Source organism: Thunnus albacares, chromosome 2, assembly GCF_914725855.1.
Source record: "Thunnus albacares chromosome 2, fThuAlb1.1, whole genome shotgun sequence".
NCBI classification, from domain to species: Eukaryota; Metazoa; Chordata; class Actinopteri; order Scombriformes; family Scombridae; genus Thunnus; species Thunnus albacares.
The window spans coordinates 16,587,607-16,603,044 of record NC_058107.1 but is presented as its reverse complement, the minus strand read 5'-3'; the positions used below and the strand labels follow the sequence as shown (position 1 = coordinate 16,603,044).

General features: G+C 42.7%; 1 protein-coding gene across 9 annotated transcripts in view; it reads right to left on the bottom strand.

Moving 5' to 3' along the window:
* Nucleotides 1-15,438, bottom strand: part of rtkna (rhotekin a) — a 58,087-nt gene that overhangs the window by 29,117 nt on the left and 13,532 nt on the right. Inside the window, exons 1-2 of one of the 9 annotated variants that reach the window (XM_044369022.1) lie at nucleotides 12,686-13,077; nucleotides 11,314-11,986 (exon numbers count right to left, since the gene is read on the bottom strand). The exons of 6 other annotated variants lie outside the window; for them this stretch is intronic. In XM_044369022.1, the coding sequence (XP_044224957.1) occupies nucleotides 11,314-11,409 (96 nt within the window). In that variant the 5' untranslated portion in view covers nucleotides 11,410-11,986; nucleotides 12,686-13,077. Of the gene's footprint in view, nucleotides 1-11,313; nucleotides 12,370-12,685; nucleotides 13,078-15,438 lie in introns of those variants that run through there. 2 more of the 9 variants (XM_044369028.1, XM_044369011.1) reach the window with 2 other exon arrangements.

Below are 15,438 nucleotides of genomic sequence, written 5' to 3'. Positions count from 1 at the left end.
TTGTGCGCCAATTTTAGAAGCAGCAAAACCTGCTGTTGAGATGCAGCTGCAAGTAATGGTGAGACATCTTCCTACTGATCCCACAGAGGACTTATAGATCTCTATGAACCCTCTACTGCATGCGTGGCATATTTGAAGTCCCTATAAGATTAGCACAGGGATAAGTAAGTGATTCTATAAAAGAAAAAGGCAATGAGTGCAATATGGTGGCACTATACCACCAGCATACTTAAAGTTAATTTACCTGCAGCTGCATAATCATAATTATACTCTCAATTTACGTAAAACATACTCAAAAGAGGAGAAAATATGTTTCAATATCAAGACACCACAAAATAATATTGACCAGCAGCCTCAAGTTGATACATATTTATGTAATTCTACTAACAGAACAACTTATCATTCAAGGCAAAATATAAATCTTCATTTGTCTCCCTCTGTGCCTGCCTCTGCTTGGCCCATGTGAGTGCACTGGCAAGTTGTTGTGCAGCGGAGCCTGTCGCCTTGTCAAATGGTGATGTATGAGAGTGATTTGTGGGCAGGTGGAAACGGAAAACACAGATGAGCCTGGCTAGAATTAAGTGTGTGAATAAACAGGGGTTAGAGGGAATCAGCTGTCTTGAGAGTTGGGCTCCAGGAAATCCGCACTGGAAAACTAATAATGGACAGTCCAGGACATATTTTTCAAACACAAGGAGAACGTTATGAAAATATACCTCTGCAGGAAATAACTGTAAAACATTAAACAATGTTCCACCCTTTTTTTTCTTAATGTTTTAGCATTTTCCTAAATGTCAGCAGAGCAAAATGGATAGAATCTCAGTGACGGAAGACAAAAACAACAACACTTGTTTTGTTGTGTGTTGTTTGTGGGTGAGTTGAGAATATACAGTCCAGAGAGGCAGCAGATGACATGTAGGAGGATCAAGATGGAGGAGGAGAAAGTCAGTCTGTGGGCAGCCTTGGCTAAAAGCAACAGAGCGACACAGTCCGTTTCAACGGTGCACTAATACATCTGTGCATCTCGCCGCATGAACACGGGAGGGGAAGCTTCATCATGGCACTCACTTCGCTGCGGGGGCAGAGGGCGGACGCTTCAAACACCGGCAAGAATGTTAGCAAAGTCATAGGGTATTTAAAAATTGCCTTCAACCCTCTTACACAAATCTCTCTGTCTTTGCTCATCTCTCTGGGTGAATAGACGTGTGCAGCAAAAACAAGATGAGCCTTGATAACACAGGACTTGGAGCTGTAAATATCCTACAGTTAATCAGATTAAGGTTTCATCAGCAAGTAGCTGCGCCAGGGAGCCGGCCAGAGAAGTGCTGTCAAGAGACACATTTGCACTCACAGTTCACTTCAGAGAACAACACATGTGAGAGACAATGCTAACAGAGGCATAAACAGGCAAAACGGCACTGAATTAAACAATCTACCTGTTAAATAGGAATATGACCAAACAACATACTGATTTTATGAATATTTAAGGCATCTGGGAAAAAAAAGACACACAGAATTAGCTTCAGTTTTCCCATGATGAATGAGTCAGAGGGTCCAGCTGAATGAATGATATCATCATTCAGTGTCATTACACTGCATTTCACAGGAAGAGAGGACATTCCTCCAGTCAGACTAACCTACTCAGCCCTCTCCCTCGGAGTCTCGAGCACTTCCTATTGACTCACTGACAAGAGTGCTGTTCCTAAACAGGCATTTCTCTTCCTCTTCTGCTGCTACTGTTGCTACACTACACATCCTCAAGACCTCTTCCTTCCTACTGTAGATATAAACGCTGTTTGCAGCCATGTTTCTTATCGCAGAACATCTTTCCGTACCATTTCTGTTCAATTTGTAAGAATAAGGATGAAATCTTAACTCCTAGCGTGGCCTGGAGGAGTAACTAAGCAGTAAATAAGCTTACCAAAAATTCACATTTCTTGGTTGTGCAGATTTGAATTAGGCGCCTTTGTTGACAGTAGTTGTTGAGAGACAGGCTCTCGTTCATATATTTTACTCACTTTTTTTCCACAGCCCTTTGTTTTAATAACGGTCCCTGGGCAATTTCACATGGACTGACCCAGAGGAAGCACTGGAGCACATGGATAAGCTGAAACTGCTTTACTGTGAGATGCAGAGAATAACAGTCAAAAAATAAAAGTGTGATAACTTTGTTCTCTTTTGGATGATATTTTTAGAACATTCGTCCTGTTATGGCTGCATGATATTGACAAACTCTGAAATTATCTAGCTAAACAGTGCCGTATGAGGGAATAGCAATATACTGAAGTGTACAGACACTTTAAAATAAAAAAATAACATGTTGGTCAAAATTGGCACTGTTTGAATTAACAGTGTGCATCTAATTGATAGGCCAGAAAGTGGTATCAATAACAGAAAATTATAGGAATTAAATATTAAGTCAATTTAGGCCACCCACTGCTACAATGATTTTACTGCAATCATTTTTTAAATTGTGCAGCCATATTGTGCGTCAATGTATTATTTAATTATCTTATTTCTTACTTTTTAATCACTACTATTAAAGGATAGGTTCATTCCTCCTGTTCATACATGGCCATTAAGAGATCCCTTCATAATGCACTTTGAATGTGCATTATGATCCACTGCAGCTGATCAAGAAAACACTGTCCATCTAGACAAAGAGGGATTTTTTTTTTTTTTTTTACTAAAAAGACTAACTTCGGAAGATTTATTTGACTAACTCAGACACAATCCATGTTTTGAAAAAACGAGGACTACTGATTTTGTCTCTCATTACTTGTGGAGGGGATCATCTAACAGTCAGTATGAACAGGAGGAATGGTTACAGGGGGCAAAACCTGTTTCAATGTTGATATAGCAACTTGATCATTGTTTTAAGAAAGACTTGAGGAATAGTGAACTTATCCTGCAAAGAGACACCCTCAACCCCCTAATGGCCATTAGGGGGCATAGCAACATCTACATACACAATGAAACAGGATCATTAACTTCTCTCTCCTCATTGTCATTGCTGGACTGTGTCCATGTTATTATACGCTTTTGTCTTATGCAAGAGACATGTAATGACCTGCTTCCCTCCCAGTGTCCTAAAGCAGCCTGAGGTGCTGCCAAAAGGCCAACGACCTGACTATTGTCTAACCACAAGTATGCAGTGAGTGAGCCAGGGACTGTCACCAAACAGACATGACATCAGCATCACAAACTGATTAAAGCTTTTAACATATAAAAGGGGACACACCTTGAATTAGGAGTGGCAGTGTGGTTTACATACTTAGTAGAAGCATGCTCCTTAACTGGCCTGCAAGTATAGTTACAAAAACTGTGTGTAGGATACCTTATCTTCATTCACTATCACAATAACGATATCAACGGCTGAAACATGAAAAACCTAATGAACAAAATCATGAGACACTGCTGTCACCAGTGTTATGCAGGTATTGCAACCTATACCACAGTATTATGCAAGTCAAATCAACAGCAATCATATGCGAAGCTATATATATCCTGACTGTCAATCTCGATGGATCTCAGTAACAGCTGTGGTCGCCAACTGTGAGTGCATGAGCTGTTTGTGTGTCTTTATGTGGTCCTAAAATAGTGCCTCAATAAACTTACACGTGTAGTTACATAACAACTAACAGACATGCTGTGTCCATGCTGTGACATACTGACCAATGACACACTGTTTCAGGGGTGCTTGGTGTAGCAGGGGTTAACGGGGGTCTTCAGGCCGGTTAGCTATCTGTCTCAGCCAATCATATTGAGGCATGCTTCTCCTCGGGACCAATAGAAATCCCTGTCTAGTTTCCTTAGTCCATCCAAACAAAGATAAGATGGATTAACCTTTTCATCTCCTAGTGAAGACAAGATTAGAAACACATTCTAACATATGGACACCCGTCAACTCTGAGAAGGTGTAGTCAACCTGAGGAGGATTTACAAGCTTTTTTTTAATAGCTTCACTAATGGAAGGGGGGGGGGGGGGGCAGGAGGATACAGAGGGTAACACAGTCAAAGGTGTGTGTGTGTGTGCAATGAGACAGCAGAGAGAACAAAAGATGGTACCACTACAATACATTCGCACATTAACAGTCAAGTTCAGTGTGCAAAAAAGGGTGTAGCACACACTGCTTCTCACACAGACACACATACAGCTTCTCCTAATGTGACCCTGAGCTCTTGACCCCTAAGTCCCAAACATGACATCATCTAGCTGGAGAGTTTGTTCCACTGATCTCATCATGGTGAGACAGTGTCTGTTTTTTTTTTTGAGGAAGGGGTGTTGTTTGGGGATGGAACAGCTCAGTCATGCCTCTCAACACCTCGCACCACAACAAGAGGCCCCTTTCAGCAGCCTTGGCCCTCAGACCTACCTCAGCCTTAAGCTCCAGCTCCTGCTGACCTGCCTACAAACTCTGGAATTCCCCCCTTTTGACAGTTCGCCTTTGGCATTTAGACTTTCCTTAACAGCACAGTCATCCATCTTCTCAAGGCTAAGCCTTCACCAACAGAAGTAACTTAGTCCTAGTCCTGCCTTCCTGTACTCAAAGCCTACTACTGACAGTGTGAGGCCACCTGTTCAGCTTGATCAGTTTCGTATGAATCAACATTAAAACAATCAATTCTGTGATGTTACTGCGTCTCTCACAGACACATGGAGACAGAGACAATAATAGCGTCATTACATCATGTCTCAAAGGGAGGTGAGATTCTCTCTTGCCCTTGATGAAAGCAGAACGGACCCTAAGATGGTCAGACGGCAGCCCTCCAAATGCTGACGGAGTCCACCTGCTAAACACACACTCACCAGTGACACACACACACACACATACACCCAGGAACTCAGTGGCCAAGGATCCCGCAGCGTGCAGTGATTCAATAAGACACTTTGGTGCGTTGCTGACACGCACATTGCAAACACTGCCCCAAAAGACATAATCCTCAGGGTCACTGCAATGCTAGTGATGCTATCCACTTCATGGGAATGTGCGCTAGGGAATGTTTTAATGGCTGTAATTGTTTGTTTAGACAGCTCTTGCTTCGTACTTGTCCTCTGCCTCTCTGACTTCCACCTACTCTCTGTTCCAGGGCACTCGCTTGGCATGGTGTCGGTAGGGATAATAAAGAGATGTAGAAAATCAGAGGGAGTGAGATAAACACACAGAAATAGACAGAATTTATTCATGCACACATTAATCTCCCACACGTACTGTATATAGACCTCATCAAAGACACACAAATCAATAAAGTCACTGCATGAACCGTAAACTTGCACACAGTCATGTACACTGTGCAGACTTTATCTCACAAGCTGGAGAGCACACAAGTAGATCAAAAAGACATGAGCATAAACTGCATCCATATGGACAAACACAAAAGCAACTTCTACGGGCTCAATTAAACAAATTACCAAATGCTCGTTTCAACCCAATGTGCGTTCGCACACAGTTTCAAAGACAACCATCTGATTAAACAGCCTGCACTACCAGCTGCATCTCCAGAACACGTTCAGATGTTTTTTAATTACGTTTTACAAAGAAATACAAAATTTATATCTCCACTTGAAAACTGTGACTTGTGAGCTTGTTGACACCACAGCTCAAACACAGCTTTAATCCAATCTGGGCTGATTTGAATTACGCCTGCAGTCTCAGTTCAAATGGCTTAAGTGGCTCCAATTTTCCTTGCAGTTGCAAAAAAAAAAAAAAAAAGGAAAAGAAAATCTGCATAAACTGCTAAAACCAAAGTGTCTTTGTGTGTGCGCAGGTGAAAGTAGAAAGAGTGGAGAAGATTAACAAAAGGTGACGCTGAAGGCTGAGATAAAAGAGTGTGGAAATAAGTGCTGAAAGCGGAGATAGAGGCAGAGAGACAGGAGAACAGCAGAGGGAATTTATCAAGTAGTTTCAGGCAGAGATAGCGCGGAGAGGGAAGCGAATGACAAAAAAAGAATCAAATTGGGAAAGTGTAGGGAGTCAGGTTGATGTTCCAATAACAGCACCTCACAGTTTGGCTTGGTATTTTCTCCTTCTCACTCTCCTGGCTCACGCTTGCTGTTTTTCAAAAGGAAACTGGCTCAGGCCGCACCATCTAACTGGTTCCTGCTCACACAGAATGCCTATTCAGACCTGCGCTGCCTCCTCTTAACTGCTGCATGGGCGATGGATGGGGTGAGGACCGAGGTGTAAGGGGGTCACGGCACTGTTGTAAAAATCCAGGGGTTAGGGGGAATGTTGGGGTGCAGACGTGAGATGGGGAGCCAGATGTTTTGGAGTCAGTAGACCTGAGGTTGGCGGGGAGGGAGGAAGGCTTAGGAGAGATGGCTGAGGGTTAGGAGCTAGATTTGTGGTTCCACGGTGGGGAGGAGGGCCTTGGTAGGGAGTGATGGGTGTGTGTGTATGTGATACAAAGCCCCCTTTCTCCTCTACCTCACACACACACACCATGCCTGCTTTTGGCATAGAGCGTTGGAAGAACTGGAACCTACTGTAGCTATCCATGCTACGGATGCCAAAGATACACTTGCAGACACACAAAGCACACACACACAGCAAACAGACTAATATGTACATAACACTCAAGAGCAAGCAAATCTAATGATTTCCATTCATTTCGCCAGCACAGTTAAACTGTCAAGCCTTCGCACTCAAGTAGGAAACTCCTTCATGCAGATGAAAACAAATGCAAAAAGATTTAAAACCTACAATTACAGAGAAATCCAGGGTGACAAACCTCTTGTTCCTAATTAAATCAAAGCACTCTGCTTGATTATGTAGCTTATAGTATTGACTTATTACTCTTTGCAAATATTTACACACACACACACACACACACTCACAAGCACACAGGCACACACAGACAGGCTCAGCAGGGAGCTGTGTACTATGAAGTGGTCCGTTGTGGAGGAATGTGTTTTGGCTCAGACACGACTGTGTATCCTGTATCACACTGTTAGCTTTAGCACACCTTCCACTGAAGCAGGCAGGTCTGGTGTAACTTAGGCTACCTAAACAACCTCACAGCTGAACTAACATACTATATACATACACACACATGCATGCACACACACACACATTTCAACTGCTGACTTTGTCTTTAAGAAGAAATATGTTGAAGTTGAACTCATTACTGATAAGATTCATTTATTAAAAGAAAGGAAAAAGTGCAATCGCAAAAAAGGATCAACAAATTAATGGTGACAATGATACAAGAGGAAGGGAATTTAGAGGAATAGAAAAAAAGAAAAATGAAATGCATCTAAAAGTCTGAGGCAGGTGACTGCAGCTAGACCTTACATGCACTGTTTTGCTGTTCCAGAATGAATAAGATTAACCTTTGCTCTTACTACAAATTCATCATCAGGTAGAGATTCAGTCTAGCCAGACTGCACACAAAGATCCTGGTTTACTGTCCCACTGCAGACAGGGATTAACTGCTGTCAATTTGGCCTTTGGCCCTCCAGGACCTGCCTACATTTAGAAAGCCTGGAGCTCTGGACATCTAAAGGGACTAGAGCTGAGAAATATCAGTTACCAGGGCTGATACTGGTAAAACAGCCATACTTATGACTTCAAATACATGCATACGACAACAGACGGTCAATTTATAAGGTGACAAACTTTATCTCTTATCACAGTGAAGTTTCAAATGGTTCCAGATGATGCATTGATCTGGGTGGACAGACGTTGCCTTCTCAATCAAATGGTCAAGGCAGCTTGACCAGTGATCTGAGATCAGAAGAAGAGACGCTACATGAATACCAGCCAACGGATATTTGAGTCCTGTGGTGTCTAGAATCTTCAGAACTATCCAAGGCATGGCCACAGCTAAGTTTAGGGTTTGGGGGCGTGTGAGAGGTCAAAAATGAGCCCTGAGTGAGGTAGCAAGAAACTCCCACCTGACCCCCACGTGAGCTCATAGTCAAGCAGGGTCAGAGGATCAGCTACCGTGACTATAACATGTTAGGATCAATGTGTCAGTCTCTATTTGCTTAAGGACTTCAACAGAACTTGTCAAGTTAATGTTGTCATTTATCAGCCTGATGATTAGCTTCATGTTGGTGGGACTATAAAGCATTAAAGGAAATGTTGTAAAAAGGGACTGAACACTTAAAAATGCTTTGGGTTGTTAATGCTATCTGAAATCTGTGTAAATAGATTAGTGGAAAACAGCTAACAGGTTGAAAAAGTGTTTCAGTCTTACTCTTCAGCAGATTACTTTGAGACTTTCCAACCACAGTTGCTCCATAACATGTTTTCAGTTGTCTCCGCTTCTCAGTTTGTGTTTTACACAGGTTCAAAAAATAGTGATGGGTCAGTTCTGTTTCCTAATACCTCGATACACACAACAACTGCAGCAGAACCCAGAAAAGGAATCAGGAGTGCCTCCAATCTTTCATCAGATGATAACATTGCTATGATCTGGAGCTGGAGCAGCTAAATGCCCTAGGTTGCACCCCTTCTGGGCATAGCAGGGCTACTCTGACCCAGTGAGGTCAACACACCCACACATAGAGAAAGTATTGTACTTTGACAAACAATGACTTACTTAGAGAATGAAATGCTTGAGACAAATCCCGCTTTTATAACAAGAGCAAAAATACATGACTTCAGAAAGCTCATGTCCTCATTTAACTCTGGCAATGCCATGATATGTATTCAAGGCTAGTCAACAAGCTAAAATTAGACCAGGGAGAAAGTGTCCATCTACGGCCCTCGGGCTGTTAATGGGGAGAAGGGGACAGGAAAGGGGGACAGAGTTTGTTGAGGACAGGAGGACAGGAAAAACAGGGGGACGTAAATAAGCAAATAAGGAAAAAGTATGTGTGTATCCGGGTCTGTGGTGACAGGAAATGGTGTGTATACATCTATTAATGGCAGTGAGTTCAATGACATCATGTTGTCACTCCCGGTGGGAAACAGTAATTACACAAGACCAATTTCCTTCCTGTTTCCCATCAGTCATTTCTCCTTTTGAGGGGAATCCTGCATGCTGTGAGCGAAAGGCTTTACACTTTGCACGTGACTGAAGAAGAAGCACTGCAGTGACTGTCCTCTGGGCCTCATAAGAAAGGAAGGGAAGAAGAAAGATAACAGTGCACCAAAGCCAAGAATGCAGTCATTCCTATTATAACAGGCTTGTTAAAACCTGAAGAGCAGAAAAGTTACATCCTACTGAGCTTGAAAATAACACAATGGCTGCCATCTCTCCTCCTGACACAGCAATTATACACGCCTGAGAAATGCTGGAACCTCAGCGCTCAAGACACACATGATTTTCTTAGTTTTTCATTTTCTTTTTAGGTGACAGGCGTTCATATCTTCTGAGATGACACACACATAAAAAAAGTAACCAACACGGTGTACTTTGGTGGATGTTATAAAGGTATATGTGTGTGTGCATGGGGTAGGAGCGGCTTTCAGATATATGTTGCCGCAGGGAAAAACAAGAAGGAGGAGGAAAAGGTTTACACTGTAATAACTGCAAGTTGTGTTGTGGACGTTTATGAAAGACCCTGGAGCAAAAAAAACATCCATAGCTAGCTGAAATTACAGTTAGACTGTGGGCCGTGCAGCTCAGGCACATACAAAGAATCCCTGTCTCATAAACCCACCCAGGCAGAGGAGACATGGGGGGAGGGAGCAAGAATGAGCATGTGAGCAAACAAGTGAGTGACTGAGTGAGTATTAACCAGAAAAAAATTACTTATTTGAGTTGAAGATGAGCACAACTTTATATCCAACAAAAATCTCTATCTATTGGAGGATAATGCTGCTCTGCAACTGACCCCGAACTCTCAGCTCTCTGCGCAGGAGAAGTGACAAGAGCGTCTTCCCACAGGGCTAAAGAAGAGCTCATCATCTTGCTACCACACATTCTTGTCCTTGCAATTGCATTAACAGAAACAAAAATGGAACTGAGACAACAAAATTTCTTAAATTTGCAAAGATTTTAAACAGAAATGGCTGTTATCTACATTCCAACATAATGCCCTAGATTCAATATTCAGACAAAGTACCCATTTCATGTCCGAGCAAAACAAGTTGATTCATCAAAGGAGGTCCTGTGTCAGGAACTAATAAGTTGATTAGTGCACAATCAAATTGTTGGTAAAGAAAATACCTCGTGATTGCTGGTTTGTCACAGTGCATTTCAGACTACAGGCGCTATTAAAGCTTCAAAGAAGTCACTTTTATGCTATCCTTGTTGCACAAGTGGCTCGTACGTTTGGTGAGAGTTTCATTAACAGATCCTAACATCTCGGAATGAGGGTAGACTAACCTAAACACCAACTTAAGTTGGTAGGTGTGTGTGTGTCATTTCATAGTCACAAATCTCCTCTTATGTGATAAAAAGCCAAAGACACCACTTGGCAGGCTCCGTGGCACTTGGCACTGGTAAGATACACCTCTGTCACACAGCTGAGGGCCTATTGGACTAGATTTCAGTTGCCAATGAGCAAGCTCCTTACGCCTATAAACAACTGCAGCTCAGACAGCCAATATATCTTCAGATTATGGAGCCAGAAATTCAAATATAGTAGAATTCCCCTTGGAAATTCCTGTAACATTTCCAATGGCTTTGTGTCTCTTCTTCCATTTGGCTCTGTTAAGACTGAGATACTCTTCAGCTATTTTCTCTATAACTGTTAAAGGAACAGAGATTGTGCAAATTTGCAGCCGAGGTGGTGGGATGTTGGATTAATGTAAAGTGTTGTCGTGTTTCTCTGTGTCTCTCAGAACACAATACTAGCCTGCACACACATGTGCATGCACACTCCCACTGGGACTTATGAGGCCCATATGTGCAGCTGTGGACTGTGTGTGAACCCCAGTTGGAAGGGGAGAGACAAGGAGAGATGGATGGCATGCAGTGTTGTTTTCTGTTTGCTGTCGGTGAGAGCTTAGCCATCTGTAAAGGGAGAGACCACACCAGTGTCAGCTCGACTTGTTTGTCACACAGAAAGATTCTTCAACACAGCCCCTCTGTAAACTTTACAGCACGCCGAGGCGCAGCTGCAGTCTCAGCCGGCTAACACAGTGATGCACTGTATACTCTGGGAGGACAAACATGACTGGAAATAGATTTCAGTTGTTAGCGAGCCTGCTTATACTTAGGTACAGTCTATCAATCAAGAGAAAGAAGGTAAAAGTCTGAGACACACATACTTATTTCTTGGGTGATACTTCATTGACACATCCCACAACTTCAAGACTGTCCAAAACTGGTGACAGCAGCCAAAACAAGAGCAACAAAACGTGCAGAAGATTAGAGAGAAGTGATGGTCAACAAGAAGTGGAAAGAAACGTTTACCTGTAAACTGAGAGCAATCTGACGAATGTACATCATATTGAGGTCCTCCAATATCCACAGTTTGTCCTCCATGATTGCGAATTTATCAACTGGCATCCTTTAGGGAGATATCCACAAATTACCTCTTCTTAAAAAGTTAATTATCGAGATCAAACTGCTACCTCGCTGGCACCGGGGAGAGAAAGTTCATTATGATAGTGTTCCTTGCGCTCGCGTCTTGTAGTACAATCAGTGCGCAAAACAATGCAGAAAAGTTCCGCTCCTCGTCCAAAACAAGACCAGTCGCTCCGGGAAAGCAGACAGAGGTGGAGTGGATGACAACATGAGCTTTGCTGTAGTAACCCTGTCCATAAAAATCCCCCCAACTCGTTCACGGCGCGTATTCTTCTTCTCTACTTTTCTCCGGGCAACAAAGATCCTCTCAAACACCCACAGTCAACACCCAGCGACAGCGGGGGAAGAATGGACTCTTTTAAAACGCAGTTCTTCTCTTTGTGTCCCTGCGTCCCGATTGTGAATGCCGTCTGTCCTCTGTGTGACAAGAGACCTCTCCACAAAAGGGCATCGCCTCTGCGGGAGTGATCGGCACAACTAGTCCACTGTGTGCGCCCTGACGCGCCCCAACTCCGCGCTAATTTAACCCCTACGACGCGTCTCTGGTGATGGTAATGAACTTTAAAAAAAGAAGAAAGAGGGAAAGGGGAGAGAGTGATTACTGTAGCAGCTTCCACGCCCCTTTAAATAAACAAATAGCAAATACCGCACCACCACACAAGCATAGCGGGGTGGGGGGCTTTGTTCTTTTTAATAAATGGAGAAATTATAACCGTGTCAGCGGGTGCTGATGGGAGGCAAGACTGAAAAAGAACACTCAGAGATGCAATCTTACAATGTGGGGTATAGATATGCTTATTCTGAGCAGTGAATTTGATTCATATTCAACATTTTAACTACTGTACTACTTTAAAATTAACACAGCTGCTGTGACTTGATTTCACTTGTTAAGTCTGTTAATTTGTTTTTCCAGCCTGCTTGTGCCACCGGGAGTTGTAACACAATGAAATAAGTGAAACAGTGATATTATGGCACCCAATAATTTTTTTTCATTTTTTAAATAAAAGGTTTGTTTTTGTAACATAATTGAAAAGACTCAGCCAGATGTGTGTGCTGCTGTTACGAACTGATAAACTGAAAGAACAGAAATGTGGAGAATATCAGGAAAATAAACACTTTAGTGGGTCACAGGGTCACAAGCATTTGGCCAAATCTAATACATATTTCATAGCACAGAACACTAGTGTCAGAGACGATTTCAATCTTTTATCGCGTGTCCCTTTAAATATTAATTTAAGTCTCTCGTGGCAATTCTTACCATATCCAACAAAAACATCGGTTCCCCAAATGACGCGCCGGTTTCGCATTAAGTGTAAAAATTAGAGATAAAAATGTCAGAAAGTTGTTATTAAATGAAGAAATATCTCCACACCACAGTCTACGTCACGCCAGGGCAAGGCCAGTCTCCTTTCCCATCAGTCGCGCTGTTTGGTGGACAGTTCCCTCTGTCCTCAAAAACAAGAACATCCCAAAGTTGACTTCATGTGACTTTCAGCTGTAAAGCCCTCTGAAGTTTCCGCTTCAGTCCTCTGGGAAAAGTGGTTTATAGCTCATCTGCATTTGCTCTTAAGAACATACACGAGAAGTAGGAGCGCAGAGAACCAAGCGTTCATCCAGTTCACTTTTCCAGCGCGTTGAATCCTGAACCTGATACAGATGTTGCGTGTGTGTGTGTGAGAGAGAGAGAGAGAAAGTGCATGTGTGTATCCTTCCTTGTGAGGTGGGTGAAACCAAGCATGCGCAAACCACAAGCCGACCCCTCAACAGGAAACCGGCGTCACATTGCGCACCGACACACACATCCATCTCCTATTCACACACACACACACACACACACACACACACACACACACACAAAGGGAGTGGACCAGGACCTTTCAGAAGATCACTGGCTGATGTCAAGAGCTCACCACGAGGAAAAGGGTCACTCCTTAGAAGAAAGGAAAGTTTGAAACATTATCTTCACTTTGACCTGACATTTGTGACCACCCTCTCCACACACACACACACACGTCCATATGGCACTCCATCACACTGAAGCACGTCCTCTAAACTCTTTAACACAGGCAAACTAATGAAAACAAAGGAGCTGTAAAAGCTCTTTCACCTCACAGGAGAGGAACCAGGGGTGCCAGTAGCAAGCCAGGTCATTTCCCCGAGAAACGCCTCCACCCTCAGAGTTTAAATCACCCGGCTAATCTTTCGCAGACACCAACATACACATGGTAAGAAAAGAGATTTATTGTTCCTGAGGTGGAAAGAGAAATAGTTGAGGTGAATGCACAGAGGGAGAGTTATGGGTCCTCACAAAACCATTCTGGGACTCATGTATGAGTGCGTGTGTGCATGCGCTGGAGTCAAAATTTGCTGTGTGCAGATTCATATCCAGTCAATCTCCTTTGAAAGGCAATCTGGCATGCTGCTGAACTGGAAAAATATTCACTTAACAAGCCTTCAAACAATTCTGCTCTGCACACCATACTGAATGGTGTAAAAACAGGGTTAACTCCTAATGAAGTGATACCGTTTTCTCTGTTATTCTTTTCCAGAGGCACAGCACTTGTTTATAGATGAATGTGTATGTTTCTTAAGGAATGAACAAGGAGCTGAACTATTTATTTTTCGAACCTCACTTAATCCATTTATTCTTTCTTGAATCTCTCTATTACACCAGCAGCAGGTCCTTGAAGTAAAACATGCTGCAGGTAAATCTCCCTACAGTAAAACATATACTGACACCTTATGACAAAAGCCTAAAGGCTGAACAAAAACAACACAAAAAACAGCTATTATCTCAATGACAGGGCACAGTGGCAGGCAGGCAGGCAGGGAACTAGCTCAAACACAGAGCATCGCTGCCTCTTGGCCAGAAGCCACCAGGGATGAGGCAAACTCAGGTATTCAGAGACAGTAGATTAGTGGAGAGGCCCCACAGATTTAGACCGGACTGGGATTTTGCGTTGTGAAATGGTGATTGCCTATTGATCAGGTGGTGAATTATCAGCTTGGTCTGATAGTAGCAGGGCCAGATGAACAAATTGGCTGCCACGTGGGAGGAGAGAAACCAATACATTACACAATCAGTTAATCCAAGACCAACTCTGAGGTTTGATCAAGAGAGGGGGGATTAAGCAAACACAGCACAGACAGAATCACTTGTTCCATGAAAAGATTACAAAATTAGGATAAAAATCCCTCCCGCTGACCCTTGCATAAGAGGTTCCGAAAGGGTTGGACTTCTTTCAAAACAATACCCGGTGCATTTCTTGTTTCTGAACGGATGTGTGGAGGAATATGGAAGACTTCCTTTCCCTTTACCTAATCAGCTGGAGGAAACACGCTGGACTCAGAGTTGAGGGTCACTCTGTCAGCTTGTGATGGTGTGCCAAAGAGGCAGACAGACAGGTGTTATATGTGTAGTGTTTGCAGTGCAGTAAAGAAAGGGTATTAATTTTAAGACTGATTTATACTTTCATTCTTAAAAAAAATCAGTTTTGGGCACTGAAGTCAGCAAGGGAGGAAAGGCTGTCAAGACAAATAGACTCCAGAAAATTTGTGGCATAAAGTCAATGATAAATTAAAGTAAAAGAGTAAACAAAACATTTTTTCCTCATTGAAAATGTTCAAAATGTCGAGGGACAATTCCTCTTTGTTACAACTTAGGTCTTATTTTTATAGTTTTGGCCATCATTTTCTATCAGCTACCAAAGTAATCGCTAAGATCTGGAGACATGATTGAGCACGTCTGATGAGGCAAGAAAACAAACATTCAGACAGTCAGACAGGTTGTCATCAGGTTGTTGACAGCCAGACAGATTTTCCAGATGTTCTACACCATTTTATCTGGAAGTAAAACTGAAAGTGAGAGCACCTGAAATGTCGGTAAGATTCTCTCATTGCACAGAAAAACTGTATGTGGGCAAGTGCAACAAAGGTCAAAACTGAACCTCGAAGTCGGTCTGTAAACTGTGATGGATATTTACAAAGGAAAGTTTGAGTAATAATTTTGCC